At 44.9% G+C, this 21145-nt stretch overlaps 1 protein-coding gene across 1 annotated transcript in view; it reads right to left on the reverse strand.

Moving 5' to 3' along the window:
• Nucleotides 1-21145, reverse strand: part of LOC139367139 (transcriptional activator GLI3-like) — a 136322-nt gene that overhangs the window by 101506 nt on the left and 13671 nt on the right. The window contains exon 2 of the mRNA XM_071105209.1: nucleotides 7538-7711. Within this exon, the coding sequence (XP_070961310.1) occupies nucleotides 7538-7670 (133 nt within the window). The 5' untranslated portion in view covers nucleotides 7671-7711. The remainder of the gene's footprint in view (nucleotides 1-7537; nucleotides 7712-21145) is intronic.

The raw sequence follows: 21145 nt of genomic DNA on the forward strand, positions 1-21145 counted from the left end.
CTAGAAGATTTTCTCACAAGAAATGGCGACACCACTACCATACCAGAGCTGCCAGCCAGAAAGACTTGTACAAGCTGGCACTAAATGATGAAATAAATTATGATTACACAGGCCTACTTTCATTTCACCAACAAATCTCCTCCACCCCACTTCTCTCTCTGATATCATCCATATTTTTCAAAGCCACTCATAAAATCTCAATTTCTTTGTTAACGAAAAAATCTGACTTTTGGGGGTAAAGAGAGAGAAAAGGTGGAATGAAAAGCGGAGAGTGGTGATGGTGGCAATGCTCGTGTGTGTGTGTGTGTGTGTGTGTGTGTGTGTGTGTGTGTGTGTGTGTGTGTGTGTGTGTGTGTGTGTGTGTGTGTGGGTGCGTGCGTGCGTGCGTGCGTGCGTGCGTGCGAAGGAGGGAGTAAAGAGGCAAGAGGACAGTGGAGAAACAGTTGATTATGAGTCCCATTAAGTGATCAATGATTTCATTAATAAGATGGATCGCGCGGCTGTCATCCCGCTGACAGGGTGCTGAGGGATCATCTGTTCCCCACGCTCCATTTTCCCCAACGCATCGAATACCAGCCCCCCCCCCACCCCCACCCCCCCTCCTCTCCCTCCTCCCTGGCCCTCCATCCCTCCAATATTTCCAGACAGAAGGAAAGCAATGGAAAAGGGATGGGAGCAGAGGTGTGTGGGGGGGGGGGGGGGGGGGGAATGATGGAGGAAGGGGGGTGAGGAGGTGGGGGGGGGGGGGGATGATGGAGGAAGGGGGGTGAAGAGGTGGGGGGGGGGGGGAATGATGGAGGAAGGGGGGTGAGGAGGTGGGGGGGAATGATGGAGGAAGGGGGGTGAGGAGGTGGGGGGGGGGAATGATGGAGGAAGGGGGGTGAGGAGGTGGGGGGGGGGGGGGGGGATGATGGAGGAAGGGGGGTGAGGCAGGCAGTGGAAGAAAAGTGAAAATCCATTTTGAAACCCATTTTCAATTAGGGTCCACAAGCTGTTATCACAGGTGTCGCAGAATGGGGGCCCCGTAAGTGAAAATGTCTCCTATCCGTTTCTGAAATGAAACCTTATCTGGGCAGCACAAAGATGGCCAGGGACAGCGTATCTGTAAATGACTTTCCATCCCCGCTGTTAACCGGGAACTTTATTTCTGTCAGATGACATCCCCCTTCTATTTACCGTGGATCATTTAAATGGCTCCCTAAAAAGAAGGTGGCCCCTTACTCTTTCTCCTCTATCTCTCCCCTCTCTCTCTCTCTCTGTATCTCTCCCTCTCCTCTCCTTCCCTCTTTCAGAAGTTTTTTTTTCTATTTTCAAAGCAGTCAACAGCTCCTTTTCTCTCCGAAACTCTTTTGCCACGCTCTCCGTTTGGGTTAGGGATATCGCTGGTAACCTACTACACATAAGCAGAAAATTCCTTGCCCTTCAAGGCTTAACTTTTGGGCCTCTGAGACTCCTGCTCCTGCCCTTCCAAGCGTGACCGTTTAAAGGTCTCCAGTCCTTCCTTCATAAACTATTAGGTTCACAGACACCCTGCTACTTTAGGCCATGCATTCCACTACAATTTCCTAAACTAGCTCGCTAACTCAAACCCTCCCCTCTGACTCCAATTTTTCTTAAAAAAAATGTCTCTAATTTTTATCTCTACTTCCCCTCTCTCGCTCACTCTTTCCCTCTCTTCTAGCCTTCTCTTTCTCTCTCTCTCTCAATCCTCTTTGTCCCTCTCTTCCCTCGCTTTCCCTAATTCAGCAGCGTCCATAGCAAAAAAGTCCAACGGGCCAACCAACCAGAAACTTTTTTCCCCTCTCTCTCTCTTCAATCAATAGGCCTTCCCCTCCCTTCTTCCCTCCCTTCGTTTTACTTTTTTTTATTATCAAATTATCCCATGACGACAGGATTTATTCAGCCAAAGAGCATGGACATCTTTTTTTGGAGGGACCAGGGAAGCAACAAAAGAATCAGGAGACTTTGTGGTCCACCTGCCTGGAGAATGATGAGGGTGGGGGGGGGGGGGGTCTCCCCCATGCCTCCTCCCTGCCCTCCTAAATAACACCAATCACAGCATTGTTGTGGCCCAGTCGGTCCTTTTGAGCTGTCAGGCCAGGGGAGCGGGCGAGGACATGAATGGCACACAGGATGAAGCCACCATTTAGCCAACCATGTGGGAACGCTAGCTACAGCTAGCTCCCCCTCCAATACTCCGTTACAGCACCAAGCAAGCTCTCTCAACTCAGACAAAACTTACAGAGAAGAAGAGGAAGAGAGATCAGAAGTGAGAGGAGTGCACGTCGACAGAAAAGAGAGGGTAGTAGGATTTTTGTTTTGAAAGTGAGAGAGTGAGAGATAACAAAGAAGCGAAAGAAAGGAAGAAAGCCAGAGAAAGGACAAAAAGGAAGAAACAAAAGTTTTGCCAATTTTTTATTTCCACTGCTCAGATTTTTATTAAGTTAGGAAACTCCCCAGGACATATGTACACACACTGTCACATACTGCAAGTGTATAACTACACTAAGCCCTTAGGGTTCTGACTGAATATAAGTACAGTATTTTTTATCATAATTACAAACCACAACTAATTTACTTGTGTTATCTACTGACTATTTTTTTTATTTTTTACTTTCTAATCTTTAGAAAGAAAAAAAGTTGTATCTGTCCTCTTTGTTCTTTGTGTTCTGGAATTAGATTCGGGAGAGTGGATAGTAACGTCATTTCAAATGAAAATTGGAGTCTTCTAATCAAATTATAACCTTCAGGTCTTGCCAACATTTGAATCAATTAAGTCCAAAACAGCTTTGACTCAAAGCCTATCAGGCGAGGTTTTCCAATAACTTATTTCCATATGCTTTAATCACAAACAAAACCAAAGCACTCAATCATGTTGTAATTGTATTGCAAAAGAAAACACTTCAGAGATGCCTAAAGCTAAACAGCCCATAAGTCCACCAATAACTGCCCCTTTTCACTTTTCCCCTTTTCAGTTCTAATAGCATGCTGTGGCGGAGGGGTGTCCTACAGGGTTTCCCCTGAGTGGGTTCAGGGGCCACTACTCCTCTGCAGCTTGACAGGGGAAATATTTGCCTGGGCCTTCCTGAGAAGAGCTAGCCACTGGGGTTCCACAGCTGCTCACAATTACCTTTTGTTTGTACGGGGAGCGGGGACAGGGGGGATACAGGGGTTAAAGTTGACGGGGTGTAAGGTTACACCTGATAAGAGGTTATGAGTTCTGGGGCCACTTGGGGAATGTGCTGTCATTATAACCTGCACAAAGAATGTATACGCTATCTTACGATTCTCAGAGATATGGATCTAGAAGAGTGCTTCACTCTTTCCCTGTGGATAACTGTCCTCTCTCTCTCTCTGTGTGTGTGTGTGTGTGTGTGACTCCATCAGGTTTGGATGATTACGGGAGCGAGCTTCCAAGACAAACCTTACAGCATTTAGTAAATTGTCGAAGCTTTACAAAGAGAAATCTGCAATCACCAGAGCCAAATTACATCCATGCTTTTTCCACACCATAAAACTTTTTTCCCCTCTTTCTCCCCTTTAATTAATAAAATAGTGTTGGCCATCTGGGAATGAGTAAGAGAGGGAGAGAGTTCACAAGATGCATCAGGATGTATTCCCTCTTACACACCACCCCACCCCACTCAACTTCCTGCTATAACTGGCATATTGAGAGAGAGAGAGAGAGAGAGAGAGAGAGAGAGAGAGAGAGAGAGAGAGAGAGAGAGAGAGAGAGAGAGAGAGAGAGAGAGAGAGAGAGAGAGAGAGAGAGAGAGAGAGAGAGAGAGAGAGGCAGAGGCAGACTCTCGTAGTCATTAACCCTCTCCTGGGGTGTTTGAAGTCTCCCGCCACGGACCTGGAAAGATAACATTTCACATCCTACAACTCAGACGGAAACCAAGGGTGACAGAGTGCTCTTTCTCTCTCTCTCTCTCTTTCTCTTTTTCTGCAGACACCCCTAACTCTACTCCACCTCCCGAACCTCCCCGAACTCTTCCAATCCTCGATCCCCCTCGACCCCCCCCACTCTTACAGCTCAGGCTAATGAGCACAGCTGCAACTTAAGTCATGGTCATTTCTTCTCCGGGTTTGTTATGACTTGTGTCTGGCAGTCCCAGTCACTCCTGGAGAAAAAGTTATCTTGTTATCTAATATTCTTCATTTCTGCAGCTGTGTCGTGAGTGAACGATGAAAATGTGAATGAGTCCACAGTCAAAACCTACCTCTCTTTTGGTGTGTCTTCAAGATGTTGCCTACAGTGCCTTCGGAAAGTATTCAGACCCATTTACTTTTTCCACCTTTTGTTACGTTACAGCCTTATTTTAAAATTGATTAAATAAATCAAAATCCTCAGCAATCTACGCAATACACCCCATAATGACAGAGCAAAAACTGGTTGTTAGAAATTTTTGCAAATGTATTAAAAGTAAACAACAGAAATACCTTATTTACATAAGTATTCAGACACTTTGCTACAAGACACAAAATTGAGGTCAGGTGCATCCTGTTTCCATTGATCATCCTTGAGATGTTTTTACAACTTGATTGAAGTCCACCTGTGGGAAATTCAATTGATTGGATATGATTTGAAAAGGCACACACCTGTCTACATAAGGTCCCACAGTTGGCAGTGCATGTCAGAGCAAAAACCATGCCATGAGGTCGAAGGAATTGTCCGTTGAGCTCCAAGACAGGATTGTGTTGAGGCACAGATCTGGGGAAGTGTACCAAAACATTTCTGCAGCATTAAAGGTCCCCAAGAACACAGTGGCCTCCATCATTCTTAAATGGAAGAAGTTTGGAACCACCAAGAATCTTCATAGAGCTGGCCGTCGGGCCAAACAGAGCAATCGGGGGAGAAGGGCCTTGGTCAGGGAGGTGACCAAGAATCAGATGGTCACTCTGGCAGAGCTCTACAGTTGATCTGTGGAGATGGGAGAACCTTCCAGAAGGACAACCATCTCTGCAGTACTCCACCAATCAGGCCTTTATGGTAGAGTGGCCAGACGGAAGCCACTCCTCAGTAAAAGGCACATGACAGCGCACTTGGAGTTTGCCAAAATGGACTAAAGACTCTCAGACCATGAGAAACAAGATTCACTTCGTCTGATGAAACCAAGATTGAACTCTTTGGCCTGAATGACAAATGTCACGTCTGGAAGAAACCTGGCACCATCCCTATTGTCGTGTCTTTGGCTATGCCGGATTATGTGATATGACATGCTATTCTATAAAATAATTTCTCCGTAATTAATATCACCTGATTGAGTTAATCATGTAAATGTAATTAACTAGAGAGTCGGGCACCACAAAATAATATTTATCGAGCTGTTATCTTCCGAATAAACTCTTAAAGACCTAGTAATATTTTACATCCATAGCAGTCAATATTAATCTTCATCTTACTTCAATCTCATCTGAAAGTTGTACATTCTTGGTTATCTGCAAGAACCCTGGCTAACAATTTGAATCAGCAATACAAAATTGGGTTTAATCATTTATTTACTAAATACCTAACTAATCACACATACACATAATTAAATCATAACTTGATTACAAATGACGTCATAAAAGAAAACGTCCCTAGCGGGCGGAACAGATATGACAGCTTGTTACACAAAGGAAAAGGGCTGGGTTGAGTGAAAGAGCGGGAAGACAGGAACAAAGGCGAAGCTGAGCTATCGTAAATACAGTATCTTAAGCATTCTAAATTACTGGCCATTTGGAAAAGGAAAATGCAATAAATATTTACTCTGAGCTGCGATTCAGTAGGTTGGTGGTAGATGGAAGGCCGTGTTACCAAACCGAGTCCTCTGTCCTTTGAAGAATGTCTCTGGTTGTCAATTGGATACATTGTAGTAACGTCATTGTGTGATAGACGGGATACTCTGTCTGTTCCTTCCTAACCTGCGTTTGCAGCTGCGGTCGCTAACTCAACAGTTAGTGAATAAGAGTTCAATGTTCATACCATTCGCAACCAAAGCTCACGCTGATGTTGGCTTCGTTCTGTAGTTATTATCTGAACCATTCTGACATCGGACCGTCGTCCTACATCCTCGGAACAGGAGGTTACATTGTCGTCAAGGCTTTATATAGGAAGGGAGAGGAGGGTGTGTTTTAAAAGTGTTATAGCCCTTGTCCCTTCACAGAGGCGGGCCACTGAGTGAGCAGCCTTAACTTATGAAAACCCACACCTCACATTTTAGAAGCTAAAATCACATTTCATCCCGTCACAAATCATTTAATATTCAAACATTTAAATTGAACAACAATTCCATGTGAATCCGATAACTCTGATGTGTAGACTTTCCACTGTAGTTTGTCATCTTATCATTGATGAGAATGTCTCAGATGACAACCGAACTGACATCATATTCATTAAGTACCACTGCATATGTTCAATTGTTTGGATTACCAGAATATAGTTCATTTCCCCCCACATTCTGACGTTCCCAGAATCTCTATGTTAACCAAGGGTTTTGCAAATGTAACCTCAGTAGGGTAGAGAGGAAAAAGGGGGAAAGAGGTATTTATGACTGTCATAAACCTATCCCCCAGGCCAACGTCATGACACTATGGTGAAGCAGGGTAGTGGCAGCATCATGTTGTGGGGATGTTTTTCAGCGGCAGGGACTGGGAGACTAGTCAGGATTGAGGGAAAGATGAATGGAGCAAAGTACAGAGAGATCCTTGATGAAGACCTGCTCCAGAGTGCTCAGGACCTCAGACTAGGGTCAAGGTTCACCTTCCAACAGGACAGCGACAGCCAAGACAACACAGGAGTGGCTTTGGGACCAAGTCTCTGAATGTCATTGAGTGGCCCAGCCGGAGCCTGGACTTGAACCCGATCAAACATCTCTTGATAGACCTGAAAATAGCTGTGCAGCGCTCCCCATCCAACCTGACAGAGCTTGAGAGGATCTGCAGAGAAGAATGGGAGAAACTCCCCAAATACAGGTGTGCCAAGCTTGTAGCGTCATACCCAATAAGACTCGAGGCTGTAATCTCTGCCAAAGGTGCTTCAAGAAAGTACTGAGTAAAGGGTCTGAATACTTATGCAAATGTAATATTTCAGTATTGCAAAAATTTCAAAAAAACAGTTTTTGCTTTGACATTGTGTGTATATTGATGAGAAAAAATAATATCAATTTTAGAATAAGGCTGTAACCTAACAAAATGTGGAAAAGGTCAAGGGGTCTGATTACTTTTTGAAGGCACTGTATGTTGCATATGAACTCAATCTCCTACAGAAGAGCCTTGTTTTACACATGAGTATAACTGATATGCATTCAGAAAACACTTGTATAAGCATGATCCACTCATGTCTTGCATTCCACTACAAACATCATTCTAAATGAAGAAACACCAATATTTCAACTTCATGACCAAAACATTCAACTCATTGTAACTCCCTGTTTGGAGTGAGACAAAATGACAAATAGACAAGAGAGAGATAGAAGGAACCAGCGAGGAAGAGAACAAGAGAGAGGATCAGAGCGGGTAAGGAAGGGGGGATTAAGGTAAGTTAGACTCTTACCGTTTGACGTAGTGCTAGAGGCCACAGCCTTCTCGCTGATGTCGGCACGCGCCGACGAGCCCTTGGTCGCCACGATGGTCTCCACCCTCTTCTTCTTCTCAGCTGCAGAACTGGCCTGGGACTGGGTTTCCATGACGACTGTTCATTCCTCAGCACGTCATGGAGACAGGACACCTGGGGAAGGGGGATGACAGAGAGAGAGGACAGGTAAGTACCCCAACTAAGAGGAGACCAATGATGTAGCGTCCCATTATAGTACACCATTAGCACACACTGTCTCATCACAGACTTTCCCAACATTCTCTCCAGATACACTGGTCTCTCTGAGTAAGGATGGCCCAGTAAGTATCTATCATAGTTTAAAAAAAATCAAATAAAAACATTTTTTTGTTGCTTTGTTTAAGCTTCAAACCATTGTTAAACAACCAATGTTTTAACAAGATAAAAGATGAAGCATCAATGAATTGCTCGAAAGGCTGATGATGTCACACTCTCGCTCAACAATAGAGCTGCGACAGTGTGCCTCCACCTCTCGAGAAACTAACTGTGTTGAATTAAAGGCATGACATCTAAAAGCTTTGAAAAGAAAACAATCACATGGTACTGACATTCATGTCTGCTGACCTCTGACCTCTATACCATCAGGAAGTCCTCCCAGCCAATCCCATTTCGTCCCCAGCCACAGCGAAGGTCAATCCACCAGCTCCGCTGTGTTTATTTTCCCTCATAATTGTTACGTTTGATCTTCCCACTGCCCTCTCAACGCACCCAACGGTCATATAGTATTCTGATAACTTTCCCCAAATTTACAGGTTTTACACAAATCCTGGAATAAGAGGAAAATCGGGGAATCCTTCAACTGGGATTTTGGTCTTTTTTCAACCCTACAAACAGGACAGCGAGCTAACTTCTCGTCTTACCCAACTGTGACAAAGTAAACTTCCAGTAACCAAGGGAATTCAGTTCTATATGTTTTATTTCAAAGTAAATTAGTTAAAGAAGTTGCTGTACAATAAGTTTTAGGTTATATCTTAGAGTACATGGAAGTGAAGGTTGTGGATAGGTACGTACTGAGAATTCCTCCTCTTTCCAGAGAGAAAGAAGTGACTAACCTTCAGGGGATACTACAGAGAAACACTCACAACCCCAAAAATGAAGGCTTGTCTGGGGTCCTTTTGGGAATAATATGCTGCCAGGCAATTTCTCCTTCTCTCGAAGAATAAACGTTGTTTTGGTTAATTCTGTCTCTCCGTTTTAAAGAGGAGTTCAGCCAACAGTTTATAGTAGCACATCGTCTTAGTTCAGAACCTCGACTTGGGTCAAGTCTTCCCTGAATCTTAGCCATGGAGACAGTAACCCAACACGGAGCTAAAAACCACTTAAAACATGGCATCATTGAAATCGACTGCAAGCCCTTCTTTTCAGGGGCGTCATGCACCGCAGAAACCTGAGGGGGCACAAAGTACGTGAGAATGACGAGGGTGGTCTGGAGGGGGGCTATAAGTTTGCATTTTAAAACACCTGAAACAGCTTTTTCCTGAAATCTAGAGCCATAATCATTCTGTTTAATTAATTCTGTTTAAGTTTATTTTTCTGCATATCTAAGCATACCCTCTTGAACTGTCTGTATCGTCCTGACTGGTGGTTCTTTTTTTAAAGAAACAAAATATGCTTCTCTGTATCTCTTCAAAAATCTGGGTAAAACTTGATTGATAGCCTGAAAGGACTTCTTGGTAGCTAGTTATGAAGTTGGGAGATTGGGAACCTGTCTGGACTAGCTAAAGCCAGCATCAAGTGGTTGGTATTGCAGATTGTTGTTTTTTGGTATGTTTATTTATTTATTTTTTAATCTTTTTTTAAAGACAAATCTGAGGGGGCACGTGCCCCCTATGGGCATGGTGCCTCTGCTTCTTTTAGACCACGAAAAATGCCATAATTCAAGGATAGTTGCTGGAAATATTTAGTCTATGCAACATTTTTCTTTCAAATAAAGACAAACATGCGTTTTGTTCATTTTTTGTCCAACCCTCCTGAAAAAACTCAGTCTGCCGTCCATTCCTAACCGACAACAACATCTGTAAGCAATCGTGGCGTTACCACCAAAAAAAACAGCAATTACTCCCCGACCAATCAAAACAGAATTAAACAAGAGCTCTTCCTCTAATCACTCCCACATGAATACATGTGTACCATGTCACTCCAGACATTGTTTCACCCTTTCTACAACAGATCTCATCTCAAATCACTGGTATGCCTTTGATAGGATGAGTGTTTTAGTTTTGGGTTAGATTCAGAGATTTTTCTATTTTTGGGAGAACAACAAGTGTGTGTGTGTGTGTGTGTGTGTGTGTGTGTGTGTGTGTGTGTGTGTGTGTGGTGTGTGTGTGTGTGTGTGTGTGAGAGAGAGAGAGAGAGAGAGTTCCTGAGCTCGCCATCGATTTAGGTCCTGGGTCGAGAGAGACAGCAAGCCGCTCAACCTCTTTCAGCGGCCCGCAACCATAGAAACTCAAACGTGAGGCGCCCCTCGACTGACAGTCCATCTCAGGCAGAGGGGAGATCAGACAATAGAGCCCCTGAGTCAGGTTTTTTCTGCCCCCCTTTAAATTACACGCTACACCGTTCGGACGATTGAACTTCTTGCAAAAGCGAAGAAGAAGAGAGAAAAAAAGAAGAAAAGGGAGAAGGGAAAGAAACTCCTCCCATCATAGACTGACCCTTGGCATGCCCGTGCTTTTGCCGGTGCGTGCGTGTCTGCATGCGCTCCCTTCCTTGTTTGAGCCCTCAAACCTCTCTGCCTCCTCCCAGGTGAGTCAGAGGAGAGGGGGAGGAAAAAGAGAGAAAGAAAAGGTTGGAAGACAGGAGGGGGGGGGGGATGTTCCGATTCAGAAGGGGGAAATCTACTGGGGGAGGAGTGAGGAGAAAGCAGGGGCATAAACATTCCATTGCTAGAGCAAATATTCACAGCTCCAGGCCACTCAAGCGTGGCTGACCGCCCTTTTGTGTTCCACGAGGCGGTCGGAGCGGTCCGTGGTTCCAGAGCGGCAATTAAAAGCGGGACCTTTTCACCCATAATCCCTCTGACCTGGACGCCACTGCTACATCCAATCGCCCCCGTCCTGCAGGTGTTCCTCTCTGTCTGTCTCTCTCTCTCCTTCTGTCTGTTTTTCTTGAAACCTCTCTTTTTCTACTTCTCGCTACCTTTTATCAGTGTCTTCACACGCAAGCCATGTAACTGATATCTAATTTTGAACCCCCGAGTTGTGTTTTCTGGACACATGCAGTACATGGGTTATCAGCGGTGCCCAGAGTTTTTCCTATGTCACCTGGCCGTGGGAAACTCTGGTTATGACCTAATCTAGTTATAACCATTATTGTTACTGAGTAAGTCATAAGTATGACACATTGTAAGTACATGGAGGACGATTCCAATCTAGGCCAGGAAATGATAACGATATTTTCTATCCCGACGGTTTCTCTCAGGGAGGTACATAATATTATACAGTTCTTTTGAAAGTCACCATACTGTATGTCGTCATGTACTGTAGGGCATCCACCCTGAACCTTAGCTGTTAGGGAATACACACTAATCTACTTACATGTCAATACCCACTGGGCACAAAAAAGTCATTTTAACATCTCTTCCACATTGGTTGAACATAATTTCTTTGAAATTATGCAGAAACGATGTTGATTCAACCAGTGTGTGCCCAGTGGGTAGAAAATCACATACTCCGCCACGTTTGCATGAGACATCACAAAAAAAAATCACCAACATTTTACAGCGGCTGTATGATGTTTATTCTCTGTCTGTTTAACAGAAGGGTTTGGTCTTTGCTCGCTCAGTAAGCACCTTACAAAAGAAGGCATTATGAACCACGCATCGGTTGCAGTCGTTACCCAAAATAAAATGTAAATTTCATATTAATGTTTATTCCTTGAAATGACTGTCCCACACTCAATTAGTGAAGGGAGAATGAAAGGGTGTATTCTTTATTTGTGTGCCACCATAATCCTTTCCCACAGAAAGGGAGGCGATTAAACAGCTTTAAAATACCACAATTCAGACTGTTGGTAAGGGGAAAAAAACATTCTTATTTTATAAGCACATTAAGCAAATCAATTTAACATAAATTATACGCTTTGGTGACAAAGGCTCGGAGTTGAAAGTCATCTGCAAATGGTGCACATCAAAGTCAAACACCGAAATAAACTTTTGCCTTTGATCAAAAAAGAGAATCTGTGTTTTCTCTTCACACCGGGTTAAACAACAAGCCACAAACATTGCCTTTGAAAAATCCTTTAATTTTTTGTAACTGCTCAAGGAGACCATTATCGAAGAAATCAAACTAGTCACAATCTATTCCTGTCCTGAATTTACATAGTACGGAAACTTATATAAACTCAGATAATATTTGTGAGAAAAATGCTGAGGGTGTACTTCCAAATTGGGGGGTGGGGGGAGCAGCACGTTGCCGGGGGATCCCTGAGGGGGGGGGAGACTGGCAGTGCTGCAGCATTCATCATCATTACATCAGCGACCACCGAGATCCTTTTGTCTGACGCTCATTGACACAAACACACTACAGCACAGAGAGAGAGGGGGGAGGGGGAGATGGAGGAATAATGTAGGATAAATAGAGAGAGGGATGAACAGGGTTAAAGATGAAGGGAGAAAAAGAGAAAGAATGGAAAACGAGAGGAATATGAGAGAGGAAAAAAGTAACAGGCATCGTTCCATCAATGGAGGAAAAGGTGCGATCCGGAAAGAGTGAGGAGGTGCACGTGCATCAAATCAAATCAAATGTTATTTGTCACATACAACCCGAATACAACAGGTGTAGTAGACCTTAGTAAGTAAAAAAGTAAAAAATAAATACAAATTTAAAAAAAGAAGAAAAAAGAAAAATAACAAATAATTAAAGAGCAACAACGAAATAACATTAGCGAGGCTAGATTCAGTGGGTACCGGTACAGAGTCAATGTGCGGGGGCACAGGTTACTCGAGGTAATTGAGGTAATATGTACATGTAGGTAGAGGTAAAGTGACAGCAGCGTAAAAATGCAAATAGTCTGGGTAGCCATTTGATTAGCTGTTCAAGAGTCTTATGGCTTGGGGGTAGAAGCTGTTAAGAAGCCTTTTGGACCTCGACTTGGACTCCGGTACCGCTTGCCGTGCGGTAGCAGACAGAACAGTCTATGACTTGGGTGGCTGGAGTCTTTAGCAATTTTTAGGGCCTTCTTCTGACACGGTCTGGTATAGAGGTCCTGGATGTCAGGAAGCTTGGCCCCTGTGATGTACTGGGCCGTACGCACTACACTCTGTAGCGCCTTGCAGTCGGAGGCCGAGCAGTTGCCACACCAGGCGGTGATGCAACCAGGATGCTCTCGATGGTGCAGCTGTAGAACTTTTTGAGGATCTGAGGACCCATGCCAAATCTTTTGGGTCTCCTGAGGAGGAATAGGCGTTGTCGTGCCCTCTTCACGACTGTCTTGGAGTGTTTGGACCATGATAGTTCGTTGGTGATGTGTACACCAAGGAACTTGAAGCTCTCAACCTGCTCCACTGCAGCCCCGTCGATGAGAATGGGGTCGTGCTCTGCCCTCCTTTTCCTGTAGTCCACAATCACCTCCTTTGTCTTGATCACGTTGAGGGAGAGGGTGCTATCCTGGCCTCTCCCTCATCGTGAACAAGACAAAGGAGATCCATGAGTGTGTGTTTGTGTGTGTGTGTGTGTGTGTGTGTGTGTGTGTGTGTGTGTTTGCACTTTGTGCAGCTATGCCAACAACATTAAGAGCTCAAGCACAGCTGGAATAACTAAAACACTGTGGGGTGAGGAGGTATAACCAGAAACCCTCTGCAGGGGGCCTGGGCCCCCATGTATTCGCTTTGGAGAGGGATGGGGGGGGGGGGGGTTTGAAGGATAGGGCTCTGGTCAAAAGTAGTGCACTATATAAGGAATAGTGTGCCATTCGGGAGGCAAGCCCGAGAGAAACAGCTGAGAGGTGGAGCGGTTAGCGAACCTCAAGTGTGACCAAATGGTCAGAGGTTGGCGGTTCAATCCCCAGGTCAATCCCCACATTGAAGAGACTAGAGAGACGTTCACAATTACAAGCTCAATGGTGTCATTGAGTGAATAGCACATACTTAGGTCGCCATGCTGTGTGCAACACTGCACTGATGGGGATATGGGGATGCCCTTGGCCCTATGGGAGGGGAGCGGGAAGAGGGATTCTCTGCTGGATGGAGGATTTGGGTGGTGGGTCCCATTCAAAAGGGATGAGACTTAACATTGTGCCCAGATGGCACTTAGTCTGGCCTACAGCTGATGGGGGATCGTCCCCTGAAGTAAGGGCCATTTAGTAGCAATTAGTTACGCCTCACCACACACACACACACTAGCAGACACACATGCCATTCAACTTGTTCAGTGTAGCCCTTTCTCACCCTTTTGTGTTCAGTGACATGGTCGGGCTGTTTAAACTCTAAGTCGTTCACACGTTTAGACATCGTTCTGTCAGAGTGGGCGACACCACACCTTGACATCTGAACTGTTTGTGGGGCAATGGGTTCTAGATGAAGTGACTAATGAACCAGACCTGAAATGGAGGGGTGAAATAGCTATGATTCTCGTCTGTTACCCTTCAAAGAAGTCCACAAACATCTACCCGTCTCCGACAGGTACACCTCAGGAGGAATCATTTCAACAAAACTGGGGCTTTTTTGTCCGAAGTACCAAATCCATGCGGATATTTGGGAGTGGGGAGGTGCGCCTGCAAAGCACGTGGGAGAGGGTTGGTTTAAATGTTGTTGTCAAGGACAAACAGTGCAACAACGCAGCCCATCGGTGGCTTTCGGCGGAGCTAATGCGATTATGCTCGTCGAGTGCCTCCGTCTCCCAGACCTCTCTACTTAAGATGCTTTGGAGGACTGGCGAGGGACCGTGTGTCGTTTCACACAGCGACGAGCTGAGTGCATCTTTACATTCCTGGGTAACAAACCCACACGATGTAATCTTAATGCTTACACGATGCCTCTTTTGCGCTTGCTACCCAATAGATAAGGGACAAATAAAGAGCCACAACGGAAACCTCCGGCATCCTCTAGCGTTCCTCGCTCCCCCAGCCCTCCGCCTATTAGCTTATTTATTTATTGTGCACTGTATTTGTTTGAGTCGCACTGGTGTACGAAGAGCAACTGGGACCCCAAAACTGAAACAATGGAAAAAGCAGTCAGCCCTTTTCCCTTGGTGGAACGGTTACGCGGTATTGGCTCTCTCTCTCTCTCTCTCTCTCTCTCTCTCTCTCTCTCTCTCTCTCTCTCTCTCTCTCTCTCTCTCTCTCTCTCTCTCTCTCTCTCTCTCTCTCTCTCTCTCTCTCTCTCTCTCTCTCTCTCTCTCTCTCTCTCTCTCTCTCTCTCTCTCTCTCTCTCTCTCTCTCTCTCTCTCTCTCTCTCTCCCTCCCTCCCTCCCTCCCTCCCTCCCTCCCTCCCTCCCCCCACGAAGCCACAGAGTATCTGTTCTATACACTTTCTGCACTTGGCATAACAGAGGGAAGAGATGCTAGTTCAGGTATTTCGCTTCCAAGCAGAACCCAACAATTGCAAACTGATATCCAGGTGAAGCACAGTACGGCAGCAGCCAAGAAATACAATACGTGAAGTCTAGCCGTCATTTGTCCGTAATTCCCAAACCAGTACGTGGGCCCTTGAGATGTTGGTCCATCTTGACATGAATCCCCACAGCCATTCAGTTCATCATGGTAAATACAAGTTTCCCGCCTAAATTCACCACTTTGAGTCTTTGGCCCTAAAATGGGGTTAAGTGACCGCATGGAATTCAAAGCGGAGCAAAGAGTGAGGGTCGTATCGGCACACGACACACCACGCTTCGGGAAGGCTCTCAAGCAAGACACCACAAAACCTGAACCTACTCTACCCACACATCTCTCCTGTACTTTGCTTAGTATGTTTACCACTGTGTTTTTTTTCACTCTGGGTACCTCAGCAGGTGTCAAAATGAGAGCGAGAGATGCTCTCTACTGTATTTGAGAGTGTGTGAGCTGTTCTGTGTGCGAGTGTATGTACACTGTATGGGCTTGTGTGACTTTTCATCTACAAGTGTATGTATGCACAGCATCAGGAAGAGAGGGGACCCTAGGGAGTGGATGGGGGGAAGCAGAGGAATTCCTTTGTTGATGAAAAAATGCACATACACTAATACACACACACACACACACCTCATAGTGAGTGGGATCAAGCAGAGAGATGGTAGGGGGGCTGTAGAAGGAGCAGGTACGGCTTTGAGAGGGGTCTCCTTGCATGGCCCTGGGGACCATCGAACTGCCTCCTCTCCTCCATCTCTCCCTCCCTCCATCCCTGCCTCCCTCCATCTCCACAGGAGGCCTTCCTCTCCATGTCTCCACATACAACTACTCACACTCATAAAGACCTCTAGATAGCTAATACAGTTTGTCCACATACAGTAGAACTTCCATTCATATTTGTCTCCATAGAGGATCCATTCATATCATTAGACTTGTGGCATTGCGTTAAGCAGACGTCCTTCCCAAGATAATGTACTTCCATAGTTGACATACAGTCAACTCATACAGCTGGACACACTGGGTGCTAAGGCTAGCAACAATTAGTCGATTGTTTGGTCGAATAAACTGTTGGATCGACCAAAACTTTTTTTTTGTCGAGCAGTAGCAAATACACTATATATACATGTGTGGACACCCCTTGAAATTAGTGGATTTGGCTATTTCAACCGCACCCATTACTGAGCGGTGTATAAAATCGAGCACACAGCCATGCAATCTCCATAGACAAAAATTGGCAGTAGAATGGCCCTACCGAAGAGCTCAGTCAATTTCAAAGTGGCACCGTCCTAGGATGTCACCTTCCCAACAAGTCAGTCACACTTCTGCCATGCTAGAGCTGCACCCATCAACTGTAAGTGCTGTGAAGTGGAAACGTCTAGGAGCAACAATGGCTCAGCCGCATAGTTGTAGGGCACACAAGCTCACAGAACGGGACAGCTGAGTGCTGAAGCAGTGGAGCAGTGGAAACAGGTTATCTGGAGTGATGAATCATGATTCACCATCTGGCTGTCCGGCAGACAAATCTGGGTTTGGCAGATGCCAGGAGAACTCTACCTGCCCCAATGCATAGTGCCAACTGTACAGTTTGACGGAGGAGGAATAATTGTCTGGGGCAGTTTTTTATGGTCTGGGCTAGGCCCCTTAGTTCCACTATAGGGAAATCTTAACGTGCATACAATGACATTCCAGACAATTTTGAGCTTCCAACTTTGTGGCAACAGTTTGCGGAAGGCCTTTACTGTTTCAGCATGACAATGCCTGTTCCCCCCCCATGCACAAAGCGGGGTCCATACATAAATGGTCTGTCGAAGAGGAACTGACCTCTACCCCATCGAACACCTTTGGGATGAATTGGAACGCCGACTGCGAGCCAGGCCTCATCGCCCAACATCATTGCCCGACCTCACTAATGCTCTTGTGGCTGAATGGAAGCAATTCCCAGCAGCAATGTTCCAACATCTAGTGGAAAGCCTTCCCAGAAGAGTGGAGGCTGTTATAGCAGCAATGTTCCAACATCTAGTGAAAAGCCTTCCCAGAAGAGTGGAGGCTGTTATAGCAGCAATGTTCCAACATCTAGTGGAAAGCCTTCCCAGAAGAGTGGAGGCTGTTATAGCAGCAATGTTCCAACATCTAGTGGAAAGCCTTCCCAGAGGAGTGGAGGGTGTTATAGCAGCAATGTTCCAACATCTAGTGGAAAGCCTTCCCAGAAGAGTGGAGGCTGTTATAGCAGCAATGTTCCAACATCTAGTGGAAAGCCTTCCCAGAGGAGTGGAGGGTGTTATAGCAGCAATGTTCCAACATCTAGTGGAAAGCCTTCCCAGAAGAGTGGAGGCTGTTATAGCAGCAATGTTCCAACATCTAGTGGAAAGCCTTCCCAGAAGAGTGGAGGCTGTTATAGCAGCAAAGTGGGGGCCAGCGCCATATTAATGCCCATGATTTTGGAGTGAGATGTTCGACGAGCAGGTGTCCACATACTTTTAGTCATGTAGTGTTTATATAAATGTATTTTTTATGGCACACCTGTCTCATTCGTGCCCATCTCAGTGAACTAATCCATTGCGCAGGCCGAGACTCATCCATTGCGCAGGCCGAGACTCATCCATTGCGCAGGCTGAGACTCATCCATTGCGCAGGCCGAGACTCATCCATTGCGCAGGCCGAGACTCATCCATTGCGCAGGCCTAGGGGATGGCGCAGTCCAAGAAAGGGAGCGTGGCTAATATGCACAATGCACATCTCTCTCCTGAATGCGCTCTCTCTCACACCAATTTGTGCTCATTCATTGTCTCCTAACTTAATTGTGTGAATTGTTTGCGTTTGCTTGTTAGTGTATCAATTCCTCATTACATACAGTGGGGCAAAAAAGTATTTAGTCAGCCATCAATTGTGCAAGTTCTCCCACTTAAAAAGATGAGAGAGGCCTGTCATTTTCATCATAGATACACTTCAACTATGACAGACAAAATGAGAGAGAAAAAATCCAGAAAATCACATTGTAGGATTTTTCATGAATTTATTTGCAAATTATGGTGGAAAATAAGTATTTAGTCACCTACAAACAAGCAAGATTTCTGGCTCTCACAGACCTGTAACTTCTTCTTTAAGATGCTCCTCTGTCCTCCACTCGTTACCTGTATTAATGGCACCTGTTTGAACTTGTTATCAGTATAAAAGACACCTGTCCACAACCTCAAACAGTCATACTCCAAACTCCACTATGGCCAAGACCAAAGAGCTGTCAAAGGACACCAGAAACAAAATTGTAGACCTGCACCAGGCTGGGAAGACTGAATCTGCAATAGGTAAGCAGCTTGGTTTGAAGAAATCGACTGTGGGAGCAATTATTAGGAAATGGAAGACATACAAGACCACTGATAATCTCCCTCGATCTGGGGCTCCACACAAGATCTCACCCCGTGGGGTCAAAATGATCACAAGAACGGTGAGCTAAAATCCCAGAACCACACGGGGGGACCTAGTGAATGACCTGCAGAGAGCTGGGACCAAAGTAACAAAGCCTACCATCAGTAACACACTACGCCGCCAGGGACTCAAATCCTGCAGTGCCAGACGTGTCCCCCTGCTTAAGCCAGTACATGTCCAGGCCCGTCTGAAGTTTGCTAGAGAGCATTTGGATGATCCAGAAGAAGATTGGGAGAATGTCATATGGTCAGATGAAACCAAAATATAACTTTTTGGTAAAAACTCAACTCGTCGTGTTTGGAGGACAAAGAATGCTGAGTTGCATCCAAAGAACACCATACCTACTGTGAAGCATGGGGGTGGAAACATCATGCTTTAGGGCTGTTTTTCTGCAAAGGGACCAGGACGACTGATCCGTGTAAAGGAAAGAATGAATGGGGCCATGTATCGTGAGATTTTGAGTGAAACCCTCCTTCCATCAGCAAGGGCATTGAAGATGAAACGTGGCTCGGTCTTTCAGCATGACAATGATCCCAAACACACCGCCCGTGCAACGAAGGAGTGGCTTCGTAAGAAGCATTTCAAGGTCCTGGAGTGGCCTAGCCAGTCTCCAGATCTCAACCCCATAGAAAATCTTTGGAGGGAGTTGAAAGTCCGTGTTGCCCAACAACAGCCCCAAAACATCACTGCTCTAGAGGAGATCTGCATGGAGGAATGGGCCAAAATACCAGCAACAGTGTGTGAAAACCTTGAGAAGACTTACAGAAAACGTTTCACCTCTGTCATTGCCAACAAAGTATTGAGATAAACTTTTGTTATTGACCAAATACTTATTTTCCACCATAATTTGTAAATAAATTCATAAAAAATCCTACAATGTGGTTTTCTGTCTTTTTTTTTCTCATTTTGTCTGTCATAGTTGAAGTGTACCTATGATGACAATTACAGGCCTCTCTCATCTTTTTAAGTGGGAGAACTTGCACAATTGGTGGCTGACTAAATACTTTTTTGCCCCACTGTATATCACCAGTATTACATTTACCGTTAATTCCTTTCATCTACAATGTTTGTTTGGTTACAGTCATTTCTGTTAACGCGTTCAATATATTATGATTCCAGTCTTCTATCGTTTTCATTATCGGATTGGACATTTTTGTTTTGGTTTATTTAATTCCATTTCGAATTTCGTCATTGTCTTTAGTTTGGAGCGCTCGTGTCAATGTTGAGTAACGAGGTACACCTGATTACACATAGAAAGAAGTAGGCCTATAGGCTACCTGGCCTGCACCAAAAATGTTGACTTATACATGTGCCCATTTGGAGATCTGATAGTATTTCTGATTGGCTTAAAGCACCACCACTAATGAGCTGTGGAGCTTCTCAAAGTAATCGTTTTCTTCATCTCAGACAAGCAAGCAAACAAAGTCTGTTTTTCCATCCATAGAGAATGACAATAGTTCCTCAATGTATTTGAAAAATCTTTCCAGCTCTCTCCATTTTGATAACCACTCAGCATGAAAGGGAAAATGTCATGCTCTGATCTAGTGGAAACATCATAAAATAGACCTACCTGATTACTTTTTATCCCTTAAGCTAATCGCCTACAGTTGTGTCTGTCCTGAGCTCACTTGAAGTGTGAGAAACTCTGAGGGCCTAGAATATTTGATTAAATGTTGCAAGTTTGCTAGCACCAGCTTCAGGCCTGACCTAAGTTAATAGTTGATACAATGTTTCAAGTTAATTTCAGACAGGCCATGCGAAGCCAATGTGATTTATAGGATATTTATTTTTATCAGGATATTTTCTACCTGCAGGCTGCAATGTTTTATTTGTTGGCTTTATGTAGGTTAGTTTTGACAATGACAATAGAAGTAACTTTTTAAGGTTTGTATCATGTTCATTTAGATTTGGATCAAATTTTGATTAACCACTTGACAATGACTTTGAGATACGAAGACGTTATTATAAATGAAATTGAACTGTTCCATGAAAATGTGAATATGAAAACCATAACTGGCACGCAGATCGGTAGAAATAGTATGATCAATTGGCATTCCACATGAGAAAGGTTGCCCGACTCCTCGTGTAGCCTATTACCAGCAACTTCAGGAGAGTAATGGCAGAATCTACAAAAGCCAGCAGGAGTGGGAGGAGGACGGTCGGGTCAGGTTACGTTTTTTTCCTTCTGGTCATCTTGATCTCTGGCTCCCTCTTGAGTCATATGGGTCTTATTTTATGGCCCTGGTTAAAAGAAGTAGGGAATAGGGTGCCCTTTGGGATGCAGACACAGAGGCAGTTCCAGTGGAGTGATGGAGTTGTTGCTTCAACTTCCCCCAGACCGTGACCGTCTGTCTGTCCAGAGGCTGAGCCCACAGGTTGCTGGTCCCCCTCTCATTTCCACACTCTAATCCCCCAGTTCCCTCTGGGCTCTCCGACTCTCCCTCTGTCTCTGTCTATTTTCCCTACTTTCCCCCTCTCTATATTTCCATCGCTCTCTTTCCCTTTTCTGTATCTGTCTTTTCCTTTCTCTCTCTCTAACTTTCTCTCTCTCTTTTCCCCCTCTCTTTCTCTCACAAATCTCTC

This window comes from Oncorhynchus clarkii, chromosome 15 (genome assembly GCF_045791955.1).
Source record: "Oncorhynchus clarkii lewisi isolate Uvic-CL-2024 chromosome 15, UVic_Ocla_1.0, whole genome shotgun sequence".
In the NCBI taxonomy this organism is placed as follows: Eukaryota; Metazoa; Chordata; class Actinopteri; order Salmoniformes; family Salmonidae; genus Oncorhynchus; species Oncorhynchus clarkii.